The 22,086-nt window shown below is 52.5% G+C and overlaps 1 protein-coding gene across 1 annotated transcript; it reads left to right on the plus strand.

Annotated features, from left to right (window-relative positions):
- Positions 1–415: 415 nt before the first annotated feature.
- On the plus strand, positions 416–11,276 carry LOC144733193 (AP-3 complex subunit mu-2-like). The gene is given in 10 exon segments (XM_078614986.1): positions 416–419; positions 1,812–1,910; positions 2,051–2,110; positions 4,228–4,365; positions 5,378–5,463; positions 6,932–7,065; positions 7,424–7,478; positions 7,481–7,636; positions 9,524–9,668; positions 10,470–11,276. Coding segments are annotated over 10 exon segments (978 nt in total). The 3' UTR covers positions 10,571–11,276.
- The last annotated feature ends 10,810 nt before the right edge of the window (positions 11,277–22,086 follow it).

The raw sequence follows: 22,086 nt of genomic DNA on the forward strand, positions 1-22,086 counted from the left end.
AAGACGGAGGAAGCGTACACGCTGACGAAGCAGCTGCTCAAGCTGGGTACGAGTGATGGGGGGGGTGAGCGGGTGGGTGAGCGAGTGGGTGAGCGGGTGGGTGAGCGGATGGGTGAGCGGGTGGGTGAGCGGGTGGGTGAGCGAGTGGGTGAGCGGGTGAGGGAGCGAGTGGGTGAGTGAGTGGGTGAATGCGCTAGTGAGCGAATGAGTGGGTGAGCGAGTGAGCGAGTGAATGAGCGAGTGGATGAGCGGGTGAATGAGGGAGCGAGTGGGTGAGCGAGTGGGTGAGCGAGTGACGAGTGGGTAAGCGAGTGAATGAGTGAGTGAATGAGCGAGTGAATGAGTGAGTGGCTCAGCAGGTGAATAAGCGAGTGGGTGAGCGAGTACGTGAGCGAGTGAATAAGCGAGTGAAAGAATGGGCGAGTGGGTGAGCGATTGGGTGAGCGGGTCAATGAGCGAATGTGCGAGTGAGTGAGTGAATGAGCGAGTGGGTGAGCGAGCAAGTGAATGGGCGAGTGGGTGAGCGATTGGGTGAGCGGGTGAATGAGCGAATGTGCGAGTGAGTGAATGAGCGAGTGGGTTAGCGAGTGATAGAGCGAGTGGGTGAGCGGGTGAATGAGGGAGCGAGTGGGTGAGTGAGTGGGTGAGCGGATGAATGAGCGAGTGGGTGAGTGAGTGAATATGCGAGCGAGTGAGTGAGCGAGTGGGTGAGCGAGTGATAGAGCGAGTGTGTGCATGGCAGCTGTACCGTTACCACCTTGACCTCTGTGGGTTACACCACGAGGTCAGGTGGGCTAGTTCTGGAATGTGTCTGTGTAGAAGGGGAGGCTGCCACATCTATCACCCCATCTCACCCCATCTCTCACCCCATCTCACTCACCCCATCTCCCTCCTCACCACCACCACCTCCTCCCAGACCCATCTCACTCTCTCTCCCCGTCTCTCTCCCCATCTCTCTCCCCATCCCCCCAGACCCATCTCACTCTCTCTCCCCATCTCCCCATCCCCGTCTCACTCTCTCTCCCCATCTCTCTCCCCATCTCTCCATCTCTCTCCCCATCTCTCTCCCCATCTCCCCATCTCTCTCCACATCTCCCCATCTCCCCAGACCCGTCTCACTCTCCCCATCTCTCTCCCCATCTCCCCATCTCTCCATCTCTCTCCCCATCTCCCCATCTCTCCATCTCTCTCCCCATCTCACTCTCTCTCCCCATCTCTCTCCCCATCTCCCCAGACCCATCTCACTCTCTCTCCCCATCTTTCTCCCCATCTCTCTCCCCATCTCTCTGCCCATCTCTCTCCCCATCTCTCTCCCCATCTCTATCCCCATCTCACTCTCTCATCCTCTCATCTCCCCATCTCCCCAGACCCGTCTCACTCTCTCTCCCCATCTCTCTCCCCATCTCCCCAGACCCGTCTCGCTCTCTCTCCCCATCTCCCCAGACCCGTCTCACTCTTTCCCCATCTCTCTCCCCATCTCCCCATCCCCAGACCCATCTCACTCTCTCTCCCCATCTCTCTCCCCATCTCTCTTCCCATCTCACTCTCTCTCCCCATCTCTCTCCCCATCTCCCCAGACCCGTCTCAATCTCTCTCCCCATCTCTCTCCCCATCTCTCTCCCCATCTCTCTCCCCATCTTCCCATCTCACTGTCTTTCCCCATCTCTCTCCCTATCTCTCTCCCCATCTCCCCATCTCACTCTCCCTCCCCATCTCTCTCCCCATCTCTCTCCCCATCTCCCCAGACCCATCTCACTCTCCATCCCCATCTTTCACCCCATCTCCCTCCCCATCTCTCTCCCCATCCGCAGACCCATCTCACGAGCGTGCCCAGGGGAACCTCGACTACTTCTCCCGTGCGCTCTCCGCCAAGCGCAAGGGCGACGACGAATATCACCTCCTCACCACCGGCATCCGCAGCGACTCATCCTCCTCCTCGTCGTCATCGTCATCCTCGAAGAGGAGGAGGAAGGACACGATGGGGGGAGAGAGACTCGGGGAGGAGGAGGAGGAGAAAGTGGAGGTGGAAGAGGAGGTGGATGAGGAGGAGGTGGACGATGGGAAGAGTGCAAGCTACATGAAGCTGTGTCGGGGAGAGGGGATCAAGATGGTGAGTCGGGGGGGTAGGCGACGGACGACCTCACGGCTCCCTCCGTGCCTCCCTCCCGCTCTTCTCCGCGTCATCTCTCTTGTCCTCCACGTCTCCCTCTGTGTCTCCCTCTCCCTGTGTCTCTCTGTGTCTCTCTCGCTCACTCTCTCGCTCTCTCTCCCGCTCACTCTCTCGCTCACTCTCTCGCTCACTCTCTCGCTCACTCTCTCGCTGACTCTCTCGCTCACTCTCTCGCTCACTCTCTCGCTCACTCTCTCGCTCTCTCTCCCGCTCACTCTCCCGCCCACACTCTCGCCCGCTCTCTCGCCCGCTCTCGCCCGCTCTCTCGCTTGCTCTCTCGCCCGCTCTCTCGCTCACTCTCTCGCCCGCTCTCTCGCTCACTCTATCGCTCTCTCGCTCACTCTCTCGCTCACTTTCTCACTCTCTCGCCCACTCTCTCGCCCACTCTCTCGCTCACTCTCTCGCTCACTCTCTCGCTCACTCTCCCGCTCACTCTCTCGCTCACTCTCTCGCTCACTCTCTCGCTCACTCTCTCGCCCACTCTCTCGCTCACTCTCTCGCTCACTCTCTCGCCCACTCTCTCGTTCACTCTCTCGCTCACTCTCCCGCTCACTCTCTCGCTCACTCTCTCTCGCTCTCTCTCCCGCTCACTCTCCCGCTCACTCTCCCGCTCACTCTCTCACTCACTCTCTCTCGCTCACTCTCTCGCTCACTCTCTCGCTCACTCTCTCGCTCACTCTCTCGCCCACTCTCTCGCTCACTCTCTCGCTCACTCTCTCGCTCACTCTCTCGCTCACTCTCTCGCTCTCTCTCCCGCTCACTCTCCCGCCCGCACTCTCGCCCGCTCTCTCGCCCGCTCTCTCGCCCGCTCTCTCGCCCGCTCTCTCGCCCGCTCTCTCGCTCGCTCTCTCGCCCGCTCTCTCGCTCACTCTATCGCTCTCTCGCTCACTCTCTCGCTCACTTTCTCACTCTCTCGCCCACTCTCTCGCCCACTCTCTCGCTCACTCTCTCGCTCACTCTCTCGCTCACTCTCTCGCTCACTCTCTCGCTCACTCTCTCGCTCACTCTCTCGCTCACTCTCTCGCTCACTCTCTCGCCCACTCTCTCGCTCACTCTCTCGCTCACTATCCCGCTCACTCTCTCGCTCACTCTCTCTCGCTCTCTCTCCCGCTCACTCTCCCGCTCACTCTCCCGCTCACTCTCTCGCCCACTTTCTCGCTCACTCTCTCCCGCTCACTCTCCCGCTCACTCTCTCGCTCACTCTCTCGCTCACTCTTTCGCTCACTCTCTCGCTCACTCTCTCGCTCACTCTCTCGCTCACTCTCTCGCTCACTCTCTCGCTGACTCTCGCTCACTCTCTCGCTCACTCTCTCGCTCACTCTCTCGCTCTCTCTCCCGCTCACTCTCCCGCTCACTCTCCCGCTCACTCTCTCGCTCACTCTCTCGCTCACTCTCTCGCTGACTCTCTCGCTCACTCTCTCGCTCACTCTCTCGCTCACTCTCCCGCTCACTCTCTCGCTCACTCTCTCGCTCACTCTCTCACTCTCTCGCCCACTCTCTCGCTCACTCTCTCGCCCACTCTCTCGCTCACTCTCTCGCTCTCTCTCGTTCTGCACGCAGCCCTTCTCGCAGTCAGACGGCCTCCGACGGGTAGCTCATATCAGCATGCAGAGCTCCCCGTCATCTGCCACCGAGCACACGGCCTCCTCCATCGCCCACTGCTCCTTGAAGGCCGGCACGGCGTGGGTCAGCCGCGCATGGCGGAACTCCGGCCACACCCTGGCTCCGACCAGAGCGCGGAAGATGCCCAGGCTGCTGGCCGGACGTTTCCCCTCCAGGGCCACCTTCCTCGCCCTGTAAATGGCGAGCTTGGCATAGCCGATGAGCATTCTCTCCCTCTCTCACCCGCCTCCCCCCTCTCTCCCCGCTCTCTGTATGCGTGGCATGTGCAGTGCCATGTGCAGTGTTTGTGATGTCCACACGTGACGCTGCATTCGATGTGTGACTTCGCATCAAACTCGGCTCCGGTGCTTTCACTGCTGGCAGCAATGACATTGGTTTGAAACGTTCTCTCTCCATCTCCCTCTCTCTCTCTCCCGCTGTCTCCCCCCATGCAGGCAGCACCAATGTAGGAGACACTCTGCCCTCGGGGCAGCTCTCCAACGTGTCGTGGAGACGCACCGGCGTGCGCTACACCAACAACGAGGCGTACTTCGACGTGATTGAGGAGGTGGATGCCATCATTGATCGCTCTGGTGAGAGAGAGAGAGAGAGGCAGAGAGAGAGACAGATAGTGGGAGAGAGAGACACAGAGCGAGACACAGAGAGAGACACAGAGAGAGACACAGAGAGACAGAGAGACAGAGAGACACAGAGAGACACAGAGAGAGGATGGGAGAGAGAGACAGAGAGAGAGAGAGGCAGAGAGAGAGACAGATAGTGGGAGAGACAGAGAGACACACAGAGGAGAGAGAGAGAGACACACACAGAGACTTTTGACTTTTAAACAACTTTTATTGCCGCCAGCAGCAACAGCACTGGAGGAGATTTCAATATGAAATACACAAAGTCACCAGCAAACAAATGAAAACAAACGCTACAAATCGACGCGCTGTGGCGCTAAAAGCATCGCGCACAACTCGAAAGAAAAGTCACGTGGTGGTGGTGGTGGTTGTGGTGGTGGTGGTGGTTGTGGTGTCATTGCGCACGCCACGGTGATGAGCGAGCGCTTCAGAAGGTGAACACCACGAGGGTGCCGTCCACGCTGGTACAGAGAGGGGCTTGTCCGGCTCCCCAGCGTTCGAAGAAGACGTGCCGCACATCACCGACATGTGTGTGGTACTTGGAGTGCTCCAGCCGGAGCCGCGCCTTGAGCAGGCCTCTGAACACTGGAAGCTCAGAGCAACCGTCAGTGTCACCCTCCAGCATCTTCTTCCTCGTTCTGTAACACCGCCATCTTCGCCTGAGCGCAAGCGAAGTTGGCGAGGTCATGGCGCTTGTTAGCCAGGTAAGGCACCACCACATATAGGAAGCTGCTGTTGTAGAAGGGTACCCCCAGTTTCCTGAAGATGTGAGAGAGAGTTGAGAGAGGGCGAGATAAAGGGGGAGATAGTCAGCAATACGTTCACCCACTCACCAATAGACACAGAGAGACAGGGGGGGAGACAGGGGAAGAGGGAGAGGGTGGACAGAAAGAGAAAGGGGAGAGAGAGAGACACTTTGATGTGTGTCTCCGTGCGTGCCTGTGTGTCTGTCCGTGTGTCTCAGGCTCTACGGTTACGGCTGAGATTCAGGGCGTGATTGACGCTTGTGTGAAGCTCACGGGGATGCCTGACCTCACACTCTCCTTCATGGTGACACACGCACATACACACACGTACATACGCATACATATACACACATATACACAACGACAACAACCGCCATTCGCCACTAAGTTGACGTCACCACGACGCTTGTGCCAGGCTATGTGCACGTTGAGGCCACGTGAAGTGTCGAACGTCCGCTGGCTGGAGGTCACGGGGCAGACCCAGCAGGTGCCACGGGTCGACTGACTGAGATGACTGGCTGATGCACCACCTGTGCCTCCTACTGCAGCAACTTACACACACACACACAAACACTTATACATGTACATAAAGACAAAGATCCCCTGTATAGCCTCAGCAGACTTTTGGGGCAAGCGGTGTTAGCGAGCACCTATGAAGGCCGGAACGGCACACGAGGGGGTGGGTGGCCAGCACCACGCCCGACCGCCTTTGTCTCCCCAGTGGCGATGTTTACTCCGCGCCACCGCTACACCAGGTATTCATTTGAGGCTGAGTCGACCTTGGGGAGGTCCATGACCGGTTCAGATAAACGTCACCGGCCGTGGTCGTGAGCTGGAATCAAACTGGAGTCGCTGGGTTCGTAGTGCAGTGTAGCGCTAACCACTGCGCCACCGCTCCCCTACACATACAGATACACACACTCGCATTTACATATTCACACTTGTACTGTCACCCCGTGTCTCTCTTCCCATGTCTCTCTCTCTCTCCCCGTGTCTCTCTGTCTCTCCCCGTGTCTCTCTGTCTGTCTCCCTGTGTCTCTCTCTTCGCATGTCTCTCACCCCATGTTTCTCCCCATGTCTCTCTTCCCATCTCTTTCCCTGTGTGTCTCATAATTTTTCTCTCTCCCCATGTCTCTGTCTCTCCCCGTGTGTCTCTCTCTCCCCATGTCTCTCTCCCTGTGTGTCTCTCTCATCATTTCTCTCTCTCATCATTTCTCTCTCTCACCATGTCTCTCTGTCTCTCCCCGTGTGTCTCTCTCTTACCATGTCTCTCTGTCTCTCCCCATGTCTCTCTGTCTCTCCCAGTGTGTCTCTCTATCCCCATGTCTCTCTCCTCCCATCTCTCTCCCTGTGTGTCTTTCTCATAATTTCTCTCTCACACTATGTCTCTCTCTCTCTCCCCGTGTCTCTCTGTCTCTCCCCGTGTGTCTCTGTCTGTCTCCCCGTCTGTCTCTCTCTCTCCGCATGTCTCTCACCCCATGTTTCTCCCCATGTCTCTCCTCCCATCTCTCTCTCTGTGTCTCTCTCATCATTTCTATCTCTCACCATGTCTCTCTGTCTCTCCCCGTGTGTCTCTCTCTTACCATGTCTCTCTGTCTCTCCCCGTGTGTCTCTCTCTTACCATGTCTCTCTGTCTCTCCCCATGTCTCTCTCTCTCTCTCTCCCCGTGTCTCTCTGTCTGTCTCCCCATGTCTCTCTGTCTGTCTCCCCGTGTCTCTGTCTGTCTCCCCGTGTGTCTCACCCCCCGCGTGTCTCTGTCTCTCCGTGTGTAGAACCCGCGTCTGCTGGACGATGTGAGTTTCCACCCGTGCGTGCGCTTCAAGCGCTGGGAGTCGGAGCGCGTTCTCTCCTTCATCCCTCCCGACGGGAACTTCCGGCTCATCTCCTATCACGTCTCCTCGCAGAGGTGACACGGAGACACACGCAGAGAGACACGCGGAGACAGAGAGACGCATGGAGAAACACACGGAGAGACATACGGAGACACACGGAGAGACACACAGAGAGACACATGGAGAGACACACGGAGAGACACCCACAGAGACACACACGGAGACACACACAGAGAGACAGAGAGACAGAGAGACACACGGATACAGAGAGACACACAGAGAGACACACAGAGACACACACACAGAGACACACAGAGACACACACCCACAGAGAGACACACACAGAGACACACGGAGACACACACAGAGACACACACGCCTCTGTCTATCTTCCCCATCCTGGTGTCCGTGTGCCTCTGTCTATCTCCGCAGCCTGGTGTCCGTGCCCGTGTGCGTGCGCCACTCCGTGTCGTTCCGTGAGGGCGGGGTGACGGCGGCGGGCGTCTGGAGTTGACGCTGGGGCCTCGGCACAGCGGCGGGAAAACGCTGGAGGCGGTCGTCGTCACGGCGACGCTGTCGCCCCCCGTGCTCGCCGTGGCGCTCACGGCAACGCAGGAGACCCACGCCTTCGACCCCGTCTCCAAGGTGACGGGGGGGAGATGGAGGAGAGAGGGAGATGGGGGGGGGTATGGGGAGAGAGGGAGGAGAGAGGGAGATGGGGGGGGGGTATGGGGAGAGGGAGGAGAGAGGAAGATGGGGGGGGGGGGTATGGGGAGAGGGAGGAGAGAGGGAGATGGGGGGGGGTATGGGGAGAGAGGGAGGAGAGAGGGAGATGGGGGGGGGGGGTATGGGGAGAGAGGGAGGAGAGAGGGAGATGGGGGGGGGTATGGGGAGACAGAGATGGGGGGGGGGTATGGGGAGAGAGGGAGGAGAGAGGGAGATGGGGGGGGGGTATGGGGAGAGAGGGAGGAGAGAGGGAGATGGGGGGGGGTATGGGGAGACAGAGATGGGGGGGGGTATGGGGAGAGAGGGAGGAGAGAGGGAGATGGGGGGGGGGTATGGGGAGAGGGAGGAGAGAGGGAGATGGGGGGGGGTATGGGGAGAGAGGGAGGAGAGAGGGAGATGGGGGGGGGTACGGGGAGAGAGGGAGGAGAGAGGCAGATGGGGGGGGGGGAGAGAGGGAGAGTGGGGGAGAGAGGGAGAGTGGGGGAGAGAGGGGGGGAGAGGGAGAAAGGGGATACAGAGAGAGAGAAGGGAGAGGCTCAAGAGGGGGGGGGGGGGAGATACTTCCCTGTGAATTGTGGTGGTCTTAGTTTTTTTACGTGAAATAATTTTCTGTTGTAAAGCAATTTACTTTTCCCCCCTCCCCTTGCTACCAGTATGGGGACCAAACGGTTGGTTAACCTGTGGTATATGGGCTTTGTGTTAATGCCCCTCTAAAATGCCATTGGTCTGTTGGGAGCACGCTGTGCAACAAGCTTATTTGTAATGTGTACTTACTATGAACATTAAATAAACAAACCGATGAAAACTCTAAAAAAAAAGAGAAGGGAGAGAGAGAGAGAGACAGATGCACACAGGGAGGGAGACACGGTCCGTGCGTTACCATCGGACGTGGGGCGACGCTGAGGTCGAACGAGGAGGACATGGAGACAGCTCATTTACGTGGTCTGTGGTGTTAAAGTGTCTCTCCTCCTAACCTCACATGCCTTCCCTCCTCCCTCTCTTCTCTTTATTTTACGATCAGTGGAAACAAGAAGATGCTCGGTTTAGTCGGCACTTTGCTTCGTTCATCATTTCGTAATTAAAATTTTTTTTTTTTACATTTTTAAACTTTGCTTTATGTAAACCCCCACCTCTCGCTCACTCTCTCGCTCACTCTCTCGGTCACTCTCTCGGTCACTCTCTCGGTCGCTCACTCTCTCGCTCACTCTCTCGGTCACTCTCTCGCTCTCTCTCGCTCTCTCTCTCTCGCTCTCTCTCTCGCTCACTCTCTCGCTCACTCTCTCTCGCTCACTCTCTCGCTCACTCTCTCGGTCACTCTCTCTCGCTCTCTCTCTCGCTCACTCTCTCGGTCACTCTCTCTCTCTCTCGCTCACTCTCTCGCTCACTCTCTCGCTAACTTTCTCGGTCACTCTCTCGCTCACTCTCTCGGTCACTCTCTCGCTCACTCTCTCGCTCACTCTCTCGCTCACTCTCTCGCTCACTCTCTCACTCTCTCTCTCGCTCGCTCTCTCGCTCGCTCTCTCGCTCACTCTCTCGCTCTCTCTCGTTCTGCACGCAGCCGACGGCCTCCGACGCTCCCTCCCCTCCTCACCATGTCTCTGTCATCCTCCTATCTCCCTCCTCCTCTACCCCCCTCCCCGTGTCTCCCTCCTCCCTCTCTTCTCTCCCTCCTCCCCGTGTCTCTCTCCTCCTCCCCCTCCCCGTGTCTCCCTCCTCCTCCTCCTCCCCTCTCCCTCCCCCCTGTCCTCCCTCTACTCACCCCCTTGCGGTGTCCATCCGCCACCCTCCCCCGTGGTCGTGCTCCAGGTCCTGACGTGGGACATTGGGAAGATTAATCCCCAGAAGCTGCCGACCATCAAGGGCTTCCTGACACTGCAGTCCGGAGCACCGAAGCCCGAGGAGAATCCCGTCATCAACGTCCACTTCAAGATCCAGCAGTTCGCCATTTCAGGTACGCGGGGAGCAGGATGGGGAGAATCTGAGGACCCACGGAGACCCGTGGTGAAAGGCCTGATGACCACAGTCCCGTCGGTGAGCTCCTCTGGCAGGCAAGGCTGCGTTGGCTGGGTTGCGTAGCCCGCATGCCCAGCCACTGCTTGCCCAATCAGCTTCTGTTTGGCCGGATAGAGGGGGCTAAACGGGCATGGCAAGAACTAGGGGAGAGGTGGAGCTGATGCGGTACGGGAGGACGTGGAGCTGAGTGGACTTGTCGATGACTGGTACCAGCGGTGTCAAGATCGGCCTCTGTGGAGGAGGCTCGTGAAGGACGCTGCTACTGGGCAGTTGGAGGCAGTCGCCCTCCAGAAACAACGGAGGGCAGAGGAGCGACGCTCACAACAACGAGCAGGGCGCCAGGTGGCTAAAACACAGCAAGTTGGCACAGTAAGGGGCACAGGTGGTGCATCAGCCAGTCGTCTCAGTCGACCCTTGGCATCTGGGTCTGCCCCGTGACCTCCTGCCAGCGGGCGTTTGACACTTCACGTGGCCTCAACGTGCACATAGCCGGGTGGCTAAAACACAGCGAGGTGGCACAGTAGGGGGCACAGGAGGTGGTGGTGCATCTCCCGGTCCTCTCTTAGTAAGTCAACCCATGGCACCTGCTGGGTCTATCCTGTAACCTGTCAGCGGAAAGCCTCGCACACTTCAAGTGACCGCCTCAAAGTGCACCTAGCCTGGCACAAGCGCCGTGGTGGTGACGTCACCGCCGCATAGTGGTGACTGGCAGCTGCTGCTGTTGTTGTTGCCGCCGCAGGGTTGAAAGTGAACCGTCTGGACCTCTATGGGGAGAAGTACAAGCCATTCAAAGGGGTGAAGTATCTCACCAAGGCTGGACGCTTCCAAGTCCGCACCTAGACACACAGAGACACGGGCAGACACACACACTCCATGGGGCGTAGATACGCACAGGAACACAGGGAAGCAAAGACGTGGACAGGGATACGAGATGGAACACACACGGGGGACCTAAAGGTGGACACGGAAACATACGGAGAGACGCAGTGGGACACGGGGACAGAGAGGCTCACGGTAACATGGCGAGACAGGGAGACGGCTCAGAGGAATACGAGTGCAGAGATACACGGGGATGAACGGAGACTTGGGAAGACATGGGGACACAGAGACGCACTTGGAGACACACAGACACATGAATACACACGGGGAACAATGTATACACAGGGGGACACTGAAAAACATTGGAACATGCTGAGACACACGGCAACACACTGGGTCACACGGAGACACCATCCGGGGTCACGTGGAGACACACTGGGTCACGTGGAGACACACTGGGTCACGTGGAGACACACTGGGTCACGTGGTGACATACTGGGTCACGTGGTGACACTGGGTCACGTGTAGACACACTGGGGGTCACGTGGTGACACACTGGGTCACGCGGAGACACACTGGGTCACGCGGAGGCACATGGGGTCAAGTTGAGACACACGGGGTCACAGAGAAACACATGGAGTCACGGGGACCAATGGAGAGTTGGCTGAGGTGCAGTGTTTGTGTGAATAAATGTGCAATGTGTGAAGTAAAGATCCCTCAGCTTCCACACACTCGTGCGTGCGTGCGTCCGTCCGCGTACACGTGTGTGTGGGGAGCGGTTAGCGCACTGCGCTATGAAGCCGGCCACCCGAGTTCGATTCCCGCTCGCGGCCACCAACATCGGCGACGATTATCTGAGCCGGTCCCGGTCCTCCGCTAGGTAGACTCGGCCTCAAACGAGTACCTGGAGATGCGGTGTGTAGTTAAACATCGCCACTGGGGGAGAGACAGAGGTCGCAACCGGGTACCAGATACCCGTACCCTACCCGATACCCGGCTACCCGTTTGCGACCCTGATGCGGCCGGGTACGGGTAGGCCATGAGTCACTGGTGAGTAACTGTTTGTCACTCATTTCCCAACGTCTTGTCTCTTCTCACAATTCAAGTTCCTAGAATCAACCCACCCGCGCCTGCAACATGGCTTCATCCCAGAGGTCGCAATCAGGTACCCGATACCCGTACCCTATCCGTACTCGGCCGGGTACGGGTAGGGTACGGGTACGGCCGGGTATGGGTACCCGTTTGCGACCCTGGTGCGGCCGGGTACGGGTAGGCCGTGAGTCACTGGTGAGTCACCGTTTGTCACTCATTTCCCAACGTCTTGTCTCTTCTCACAATTCAAGTTCCTACAATCAACCCACCCGCGCCGGCAAACATGGCTTCATCCCAGAGGTCGCAATCAGGTACCCGATACCCGTACCCTACCCGTACCCGGCCGGTAGGGTACGGCCGGGTACGGGTAAGGAATCAAAACCCGTTTGCGACCTCTGGGGAGAGACAAAGGCGACCGGGCGTGGTGCTGGCCACCCACCCCCTCTGTGTGTGCCACAGTGCCGGTAGCCTTCATAGGCTCTGCTACTCGCTACTCACAGCACTTGCCCCAACAGTCTGTTACAGGCGAAACGGGGGCATCTTTGTCTTCGTGTATGTATAAGTGTATCTGTGTGCGTGTGTCTATGTGGGGAGCGGTGGTGTAGCGGTTAGCGCGCTGTGCTATGAACCTGGCGACCCGGGTTCGATTCCCGCTCACGGCCAACAACACCAGTGACGATTATCTGAACCGGTCCTGGGCCTCCCCTAGGTCGACTCAGCCTCAAATGAGTACCCGGTGCAGTGTGTAGTAAACATCGTCACTAGGGAGACAAAGGCGGCCGGGTGTGGTGCTGGTCACCCACCCCCCTCGTGTGCCGTGCCGGCCTTCATAGGTGCTCGCTAAGAGCACTTGCCCCTACAGTCTGTTAAGGCTAAATGGGGGATCTTATATGTATGTGTGTGTGTATACATGTATAACTGTGTGTCTTTGTATATGTGTGTATATCTATTCCCTCGTGCGCCCAGCCGGCCTTACTAGGCGCTCGCTGACAGCATGTTTAAAATGACACAGTACTTGCATTCACGTTGCTAACGGCGTTAGACAAAACCTCTCATCGGATCTCGTATATATGATGAGTGGCAGCACCGATGATGGCTACCTGCACCGTGGCACACGAGGTGGGTGGGTGGCCGGCACTACGCCCGACCGCCTTCGTCTCCCCCCAGTGGCGATGTTTGTTACACGACCACCGCTACACCAGGTACTCATTTGAGGCTGAGTCGACCTAGGCGAGGCCCAGACCGATTCATATAATCGCTATCACTGCTTGTTGGTGGCAGTGAGTGGGAATCAAAGCTTGGGTCGCCAGGTTCGTAGCGCAGCGTTAACAGCTACACCATCACTGCCTTTACGCATACAGTACACACGGTACAGTACACACGGTACAGTACACACGGTACAGTACACACGGTACAGTACACACGGTACAGTACACACGGTACAGTACACACGGTACAGTACACACGGTACAGTGCAGTAGTCTCACGTTTGACCACATAGCCGAACGAATGAACCCAAACCGCGTACTGTGTTGTGAATTTTGGGTAGAAATATGCTAGCTGCGCACACAGTGATACCGCGTTCCTGGAGCTGGTTCGTATATTGAAACGTCGTATAGTGAACAACTTACAACATTGGTGCCATGAGGATGCGTTCCCAGCCTTGGTGACTTACCATTTCACACTATGAACACTTCATAACTTACTCTTCGTATTGTCAACGAAGGCAATTTATATTGAACGTAATATTAAAATGTTATACTGTACAGTATAAAAAAGAAAGTGACTTACAGCACAGTGAAGAAACGCAAAGATGTGAACCCATTATCAGTGCCCTACCTTACTGTAGACCAATTCAGACCTTATTGGTCACCCCATACTACTTATAAATCTCAACGTTCATCCTGCAAAGTCCCATCACAAGGGAGAAACACAAACAAAGACACAACAAAAATGTTTTTGCTCGCATTGAAACGTAATATTTAGACAGTACAGTAGATCTATGATTTTACAAATATTTACGTATTAATTTCAGTGTTCTTTGGTTCTTTCAGTCAAGTCACGTAGATAGAAAAGAACAAATGCATTCATTGTTTTACTTGATCAGCTTTCCGTGTAAAATATTGGAGAAAGAAATCCAATGTTACGTTAAACCGGAACGTGGTCTATCGAATGCCGTGTACGCACACCGAGCCTCTCCCGAGGATCGCCACCGTGTCGTGGTGGAGGTGGTTTGCGTTGTTCCATTTATAGAGAAGTTCCGACGGACGTACTCGAAGACGGAGGTAAGTTAAGGGCTTTCGCCAGGGTTTATTAAAGCTGTTACAATATTACACAGCAGGGTACACAACTCCCAGGGGCTAGGGGTCCTACTCTGAGTCCGGGTCCCTGCCGGCTAGCTCCGGTCTCTCTCTCTCGTGTCGGATCGTGGACTCTGCCGACTCCACCAACCGGAGAGAGAAGCACCTCTACGGCTACCACCAGCTTCTCCCCAGACTCCCTATTCGATCCCTCTCTCTGCCCACTGGTTCCCTCTTCACCCTGCTCACTCTACCCGTTCCCACAGTGACCCCGCTTACGTCAAGGGGTATCCCTTAAGTACCCTAGGAGACGTGGCGTCATCGCACTGAACGGCACACCTGACGTCACGTCCCCATTTTACTCCTCTACACATTGATCCCGAGAGTGAAGCCGCCCTTTCCGCTCACCTCCGCTTAGTACGGACGGCTACGTACTGTGCGAAAGAAGTCCAACATACATGTGAAAGAAAACTGGCCCTTTTCTATGTCACCAAGGTAATGTCTTTATTTCACGGCACGGGTCCACACCTTAATCCTCGCTGTCTCCCTCAACGTCCCACAACCCTGCCACCCGCTCCCTTTTTAACCTCTTCCTAACTCCGCACGTCATCGTCACCTCTCACCCTCACCTGGCCGAACCGTCACACTTGACGCTCACCCATGCATCCATGCACTCGCCCACCCACTCGCTCACCCACCCACTCGCCCGCCCACTCGCTCGCCCACCCACTCGCTCACCCACCCACTCGCTCACCCACCCACTCGCTCACCCACCCACTCGCTCACCCACCCACTCGCTCACCCACCCACTCGCTCACTCATCCACCCACTCATCCACCCACTCATCCACCCACCCACTCACCCACGCACCTACTCACCCAACCACGCACCCAATCACCCACCCACTCAACCACCCACGCACCCACTCACCCACCCACTTACCCACCTACTCACCCACCCACTCACCCACGTACCCACTCATCCACCCACTCACCCATTCACTCACCCACCCACTCATCCACTCACTCACCCACCCACTCACTCGCTCCCTCTTTTCACCTCTTCCTGGCTCCGCCCCTCGTCGCACGAAGTCTCCGCCAATCGTCACCTCTCACCCTCACCTGGCCTAACCGTCACACCTGACGCTCACCCACTCGCTCACCCACTCGCTCACCCACCCATCCACCCACTCACCCACCCACTCAACCACTCACCCACCCACTCACCTACTCAGGCACCCACCCGCTCTTTTCACCTCTTCCTGGCTCTGCCCCTCGTCGCACTAAGTCTCCACCATCTTCTTGGTTCTTTCGGTAAAGTCACGTAGAAGGGAAATAATAAATAATAAAAATAAAACATAATAAAATTATTACGACGTTTCGGCCACAACACAAGCAGCCGTCCTCAGGTGAAGACAGAGCTGTCTGAAAGACAGTGTCGCAATGAACACCGCTAAGCTTGGCAGCGTATTTTAAGCTGGGCCCACTGTTTTTCAGACAGCTCTGTCTTCACCTGAGGACGGCTGCTTGTGTTGTGGCCGAAACGTCGTGATAATTTTATTTTATTATGTTTTATTTGTATTATTTTATTATTTCCCTTGACTTTACCGAAAAAACTAAGGAGTATATATACAACTACTTAATGAAAATGCTGCATGGTATTTTTCGTGACTTTATAACGGGAGCAATAGAAATAATAAATATGCACGGCGTCATCCTGGCGAAAACTTTCGTCTAATTTAGCGTTCCGGAGCACCGCTCTAAAGGCTGCATTGTCACGTGACCACGCCTGCAGAGGGAGAGACGCCGGTTGGGTCAGGGTCACGGTGCACGTAGATAAAAAAAATTAATTTATAAAAATAAAATAAAAATCACGACGTTTCGGAGGCAACACAAGCTTCCGTCCTCAGGTGGAACCGTCACAGCACGATAGCTGTATCACTTGATATCACTTGATACAGCTATCGTGCTGTGACGGTTCCACCTGAAGACGGAAGCTTGTGTTGCCTCCGAAACGTCGTGATTTTTATTTTATTTTTATTTTACTTTTATTCATTTTAATTTAAATTTTTACACCTACGTGACTTTACCGAAAAAACCTAAGAATAAAAAACCCTAACTGCTTTGTAGCGGTTGTCGTCTATCATATCTGCCAGGTACCACTACGACTCTATTTTGTTCTCTCAGCCTCCCACTCCCAGCCCCGTCCACTTCCCCCCCCCCCCCAGCCTCTCCTGGCGTCCACGCAGCGCTTCCCCCTACCCCACACCCCACACTCCCACCCCTGCCTCTTCCCCCTCGCTCCTGCCCCCCCCTTTCTTGCTTGTATAACCTCTTACCACGGCAACTCTCTCTCCCACTTCAGCAAAAAAATATATTGCTGCAGTTTTCCACCTGATGACGATTGCTTGTGGTGCAATCGAAACGTCGTAATTTAATTTATTTTATTTTTTACCTACGTGACTTTACTGAAAAAAACTAAGAATATGGGAAAGTCCCTTTTGGATTTTTTTTTCACGTGAGTCAACGGAATTCACTCGACTCAAAGCTCTGCGTCTCTGTAGAGAGAGAGACAGACGAGGACATTCCAGGATACCTCGTGGATGCCACTCCCCAGCAGGCCAGCAGGTGGCGGCAGTCTGCGCCTTTGTTGCACTTCACGCAGATCGTCCAGTAGGGGGCGCTGTGCAGCCATTGCTCTCTGAGCATCCTTGTGTTCAAACATGGTCTTCTTTGTTCTTTCGGTAAAGTCACATAGAAAGAAATTAATAAAATAATAAAAATAAAATAATTCTCACGACGTATCGGCCACAACGCAAGTAGCCGTCTTCAGGTGAAGAACAGGTCTGTCAAGGAGACAGAATCTAAATGTCTCCTTGACAGACCTGTTCTTCACCTGAAGATGGCTACTTGCGTTGTGGCCGATACGTCGTGAGAATTATTTTATTTTTTATTATTTTATTAATTTCTTTCTACGTGACTTTACCGCAAAGAACCAAGAAGATGAATCCCTGCAGTCACGAAAGCTTTAAATCGAAATTCAAACATGGTGTTTGTTTATCGACATTCCGTGACGAGTGCAGAATTATAATAACATCTCACCGTTCAGGTTCAGATCACGGGGGGCCATTTCTCACAATCATAACTCTCCAGGTATCTCCATCGTCTCCCACGTGAGCATTGGAGTCGCCCAGTAAGATTATGGAGTCAGTAGGCGGCACTCTGTCGAGCACTGCACCCACCATCTCCAAGAACGCCGAACACTCCGAACTGTTGTTTGGTGCATACAGTGAGGGAAAAAAGTATTTGATCCCCTGCTGATTTTGTACGTTTGCCCACTGACAAAAAAATGATTAGTCTATAATTTTAATGATAGGTTTATTTGAACAGTGAGAGACAAAATAGCAACAAGAAAAATCCATAAAAACGCATGTCAAAAATGTTATGTTCAAATAAACCTACCATTAAAATTATAGACTGATAATTTCTTTGTCAGTGGGCAAACGTACAAAATCAGCAGGGGATCAAATACTTCTTTCCCTCACTGTAAGTACAGAACACCTCGTGGATGCCACTCCCCAGCAGGTCAGCAGGAGGCGGCAGTCTGCCCCTTTGTTACACTTCACACAGGTCGCCCAGTCGGGGGCGCTGTGCCGCCATTGCTTTCGGCTTTTAGGTACGATAGTTGAACTATATACTTAAGTATTCTTAGGTTTTTTAGGTAAAGTCACGTAGGTAAAAAATTTGAATTAATAAAAGTAAAATAAAAAATAAAATAAAAATCACGACGTTTTGGAGGCGACACAAGCTTCCGTCTTCAGGTGGAACTGTCACAGCACGCTTGCTGAGCTGCTGCACGTGATTCACCACTCATTTAGTCAGCCTCTCTTCCCCGCACTTCGGGGGGTGAAGGTGACTCAGTGAGGATTCTGGACTTGAGTCGTGCGTCCTCAGAGCACGGAGTGTAACCAACGCAGAGAACAGGCACAATGCGCAGATTCACGCACACAAACATACACACACACAATACAAATATCCCCCATATAGGCTTCAACAGAATCTTGGGGCAAATGCTGTTCGTGAACGACTGTAAGATTGGCTGAAGTGGAGGAAGGATCTCTCCTGAGGGGAAAGGGCTGAGGGGAACTGTGTCAAAAGGGGTGTATTTATCTTCTTGGTTCTTTCGGTAAAGTCACGTAGAAAGGAAGTAATAAAATAATGAAAATAAAACATAATAAAATACGATTCTCACGACGTTTCATGCCACAACGCAAGCAGCCGTCCTCAGGTGAAGAGCAGGTCTTAGATTCACCTGAGGACGGCTGCTTGCGTTGTGGCCGAAACGTCGTGAGAATAATTTTATTATGTTTTATTTTTATTATTTTATTACTTCCCTTCTACGTGACTTTACCGAAAGAACCAAGAAGATGAATCCCTGCAGTCACTAAAGCTTTAAATCAAAGAGATGTATTTACTTAGCTAATGATTCTACAGTACACGGGACTGTCATACAGTTAGAGCACAAGATCCGCAAGAAAAATAAATAAGTAAATTAACACGGGATAGTTCTTGATCGTCCTGCTCAGAAGTGGGGGTCCTGGTGCTTTGAATTCTGATAGGGGAGTTCTCCTGCGATGTGATTTACTGTGCAGGAAACATACTGTACTCCTGTATTGTACTTCCCTGTTTAAACCGTGTAGTCGATTTCCTAAATTCGGCCCATTATCAATTTGTGTAGTGTAAGATGATCATACTCAAAAATGGTCCAGTCATAAAAACGAATTGATAATAATCACAAAATTGGGAACAACCACAACGCGCGGCTCATTTCAACTCGAACCATAGCTCTGGAGCACCCTCCTTGTTTACCACGACATCAAAGTCAAGTTTGTCTACACGCGTAACATACCCGTCAACCCATACGGTTTACCTGTATTCTTGTACCGGGAAATACAAACAAAAGACATAATTCTGATAATGTGCACTGTCCTTGAAGTTGATTGGTCCACACCCGAGACAGCTTTCCTTAGAGCCTAGTCTCACATGGGTTGGACCAGATGACTTTACTGAAATAACCAAAGAGTATGGATTCCTGCAGTCACGAAAGCTTCAAATCAAGACTTGTACAGTACTTCAAACATTAAAACTGAAACACCTGAACCTCTACTATGTACTATACTTAATTCAAATATTAAAACTCTGAAAAGCCTGACCCTCTACTGTGTACTGTACTTAATTCAAACATTACAATTCTCAAACACCTGAACCCCCTTGAGAATTTTGGGAGAGGTGCTGGGGGCGGTCTTCATGGTTACAGGGCGAGCGGCACTCATGGTTTGTGTTGGACGATTTAATTTTGTACTTGTTTGATAGATTTCGCCAGTCGCCTCCACATGTGGAGCTGTCCACTTTATTTTCTGTGTTGTTTGTGTGAAAGTGCAAAGCTCCCTTGAAGATCATCATCACTATCCATGGGCAGATAGCCTGTAGGTGTCAACTCCCCTTTCTTACGTCTTGTGCTAATATCTTCAAGTAGTGCCAGATCTTTCCGGCACCAACCTCTTCATGATGTCGTCGTCAAGTCATTCTCTGTTAGGTCTTCCTCTCTTTCCTGTTCCTTCCATTTTTCCGAACAACAGACGTTACATTTTCCTGCTGTTGTCCATCCCACATAATGTACAAATAGTGCCAGTTTCCTTATCATCGCTGCCTGCAATCGGTCTTCTTCTGTGCAACCTTTTTTCTTGCTTCTACGTTGTTCAGTCTTTGAGTCCAGCTTAGATGCAGGATCCTTCTGTAGCAATACAGCTCGAGTGTCAATATCTTATCTTTGTCAGTCTTTTTCAATCTCCAAGTCTCGCAGGAATACAAAGCTGTGCTAAAAACGCATGTTCTTTTGGCATACATAGCAGGGGTTACCAAAAAGATTTCCAATATCTTAAACAAACACAAGATCCAGGTTCGTTTGAACACAGTACACAAAATCCGTGATTTGATCCAAACTGTAAAGGATGTGATTCCTGATATGCAATACCCGGGTGTCTACAAACTGAGTTGTGGCTGCAGCAGCAGTTATATTGGGGAAATAAAACGACATGTCTCGGACCGCGTTCGCGAACACAAGGCAGATCTGAAACACGGTAGGACCAATACGTCTGCTGTTGCTGATCATTGTCTTAACGCAGTGGGCTCACACGAAATGGACTTTTCCAAAACAAAGGTACTCTAAAAACCCACCGCAATTATCAGAAATTTGCTCATAAAGCCATCCAGATATATAAACACAGACACAACTTCAACCGAAAAGATGGTTACAAACTGAGCAATCATGGGAAGGACGTTATTAATCAGGTAAAGTCTTAACTGACAGTGATGTTTCCATCTTGCCTGCCTGTGTCAGCTGTTATTTCCGACTCTCTGTGTGTCTTTCTCTCTCTCTCTCTGTGAATCTCTCTCCGATCTCTACTCCAGTGACCCTGGTGCTGCTGCGGGGTCCACTTTCTGCCCCGCCTCGTTCCCCCCCACTTCTCTCTCCCCCCCCTACTGCCGAGGCCTATATAATCTCGTGCCACGGCAGGTCTCTCGCCTACTTCACTATACACTACACTATACACCACTACTATACACTACACTATACACTACACTATACACTACACTACACACTACACTACACTATACACTATACTATACACTACACTACTATACACTACACTATACACTACACTACACTACTATACACTACACTATACACTACACTACTATACACTACACTATACACCACTACTATACACTATACACTACACTATACACTACACTACTATACACTACACTATACACTACACTATACACTACACTATACACTACACTATACACTACACTATACACTACACTATACACTACACTACACACTACACTATACACTACCCCCATATTGCTGAGGCCTATATAACCTCGTGTCACGGCAGATCTCTTGCCTACTTCAGCAGTTTTTTCTAGCCGTGGTTGTCCCACCTGATGACGATTGCTTGTGTTGCGATCAAAACGACGTGACTAATTATTTTTATACCTACGTGACTTTACCGAATGATCCATAGAGTATAGTATATATAGGTTGAATATGTTGGGTACATATTGAGTCATGCATATGATTTCGATCGTTCAGCTGATGTATATATTAACCTATTTCGATGACGTATGCGTATGTCATCGGTTTTTCGTGAGATTCCATTCTGATGACATTAAAGCACATCTCTCAAGATCGTCGAGGAACCAGAGGCAAGCGGGAAAGCATCAGTCAGGTAGTGATTAACTGGCTTCACCAACGATTACCAAATCTATAATATAGGTTTCTTTGGGTTAGATCGCTTAAATATATAAATGTGTCAATAAACCTGACACCACCCGACACAGCCAATTAGTAAAGTTTGTCACGTGAATAGAACATGCTAATTAGTTAATAGTACAGCACACCGGTGTGTTGAACAGCCAAGCCACAACATTTACAATCTGAGTACAACGTTTCACCAGTAATTACAACTAGCTTCATCATTTATATATTTACGTGTTCTAACCCCCCCAAAAATGTGTTATGGATGATATTGGTCGTGAAAGCCTACGTGTTAAACTTATTACCAAATCTCTGCGCTCCTCTATATATATAGAGATGTCTTTAAATTTCGATTTAAAGCTTTCGTGACTGCAGGGATTTATCTGCTTGGTTCTTTCGGTAAAGTCACGTAGAATGGAAATAATAAAAGAATACAAATAAAACATAATGAAATAATATAATAATAAAAAAATATAAAATAATATAATAAAATATTATTTTATTATGTTTTATTTGTATTATTTTATTATCTCCATTCTACGTGACTTTACCGAAAGAACCAAGAAGAAGATTTCTTTAGTCAATGAATGTTTGTGTGTGTGAATGTGGGAATAAATTGGAGGACCCGGAGAAAACCTTCGCCTGAAACGGCGCTACACTCTATGCCATACAGAAGGGACAGACGATTTTAGTCCACACTTTGCTGTACGGGGTTCTCCTGGCAGAGGCAACCTGGGAACGGCACCTCCTCGGCTCCCTCGGGAAGTGGGCTTCACAACATTCGAGGGGTCCCACCAACCCTCGGCTCCACAGTGCGGG

This window comes from Lampetra planeri, chromosome 45 (assembly GCF_965212315.1).
Source record: "Lampetra planeri chromosome 45, kcLamPlan1.2.h2, whole genome shotgun sequence".
Taxonomy (NCBI): domain Eukaryota; kingdom Metazoa; phylum Chordata; class Hyperoartia; order Petromyzontiformes; family Petromyzontidae; genus Lampetra; species Lampetra planeri.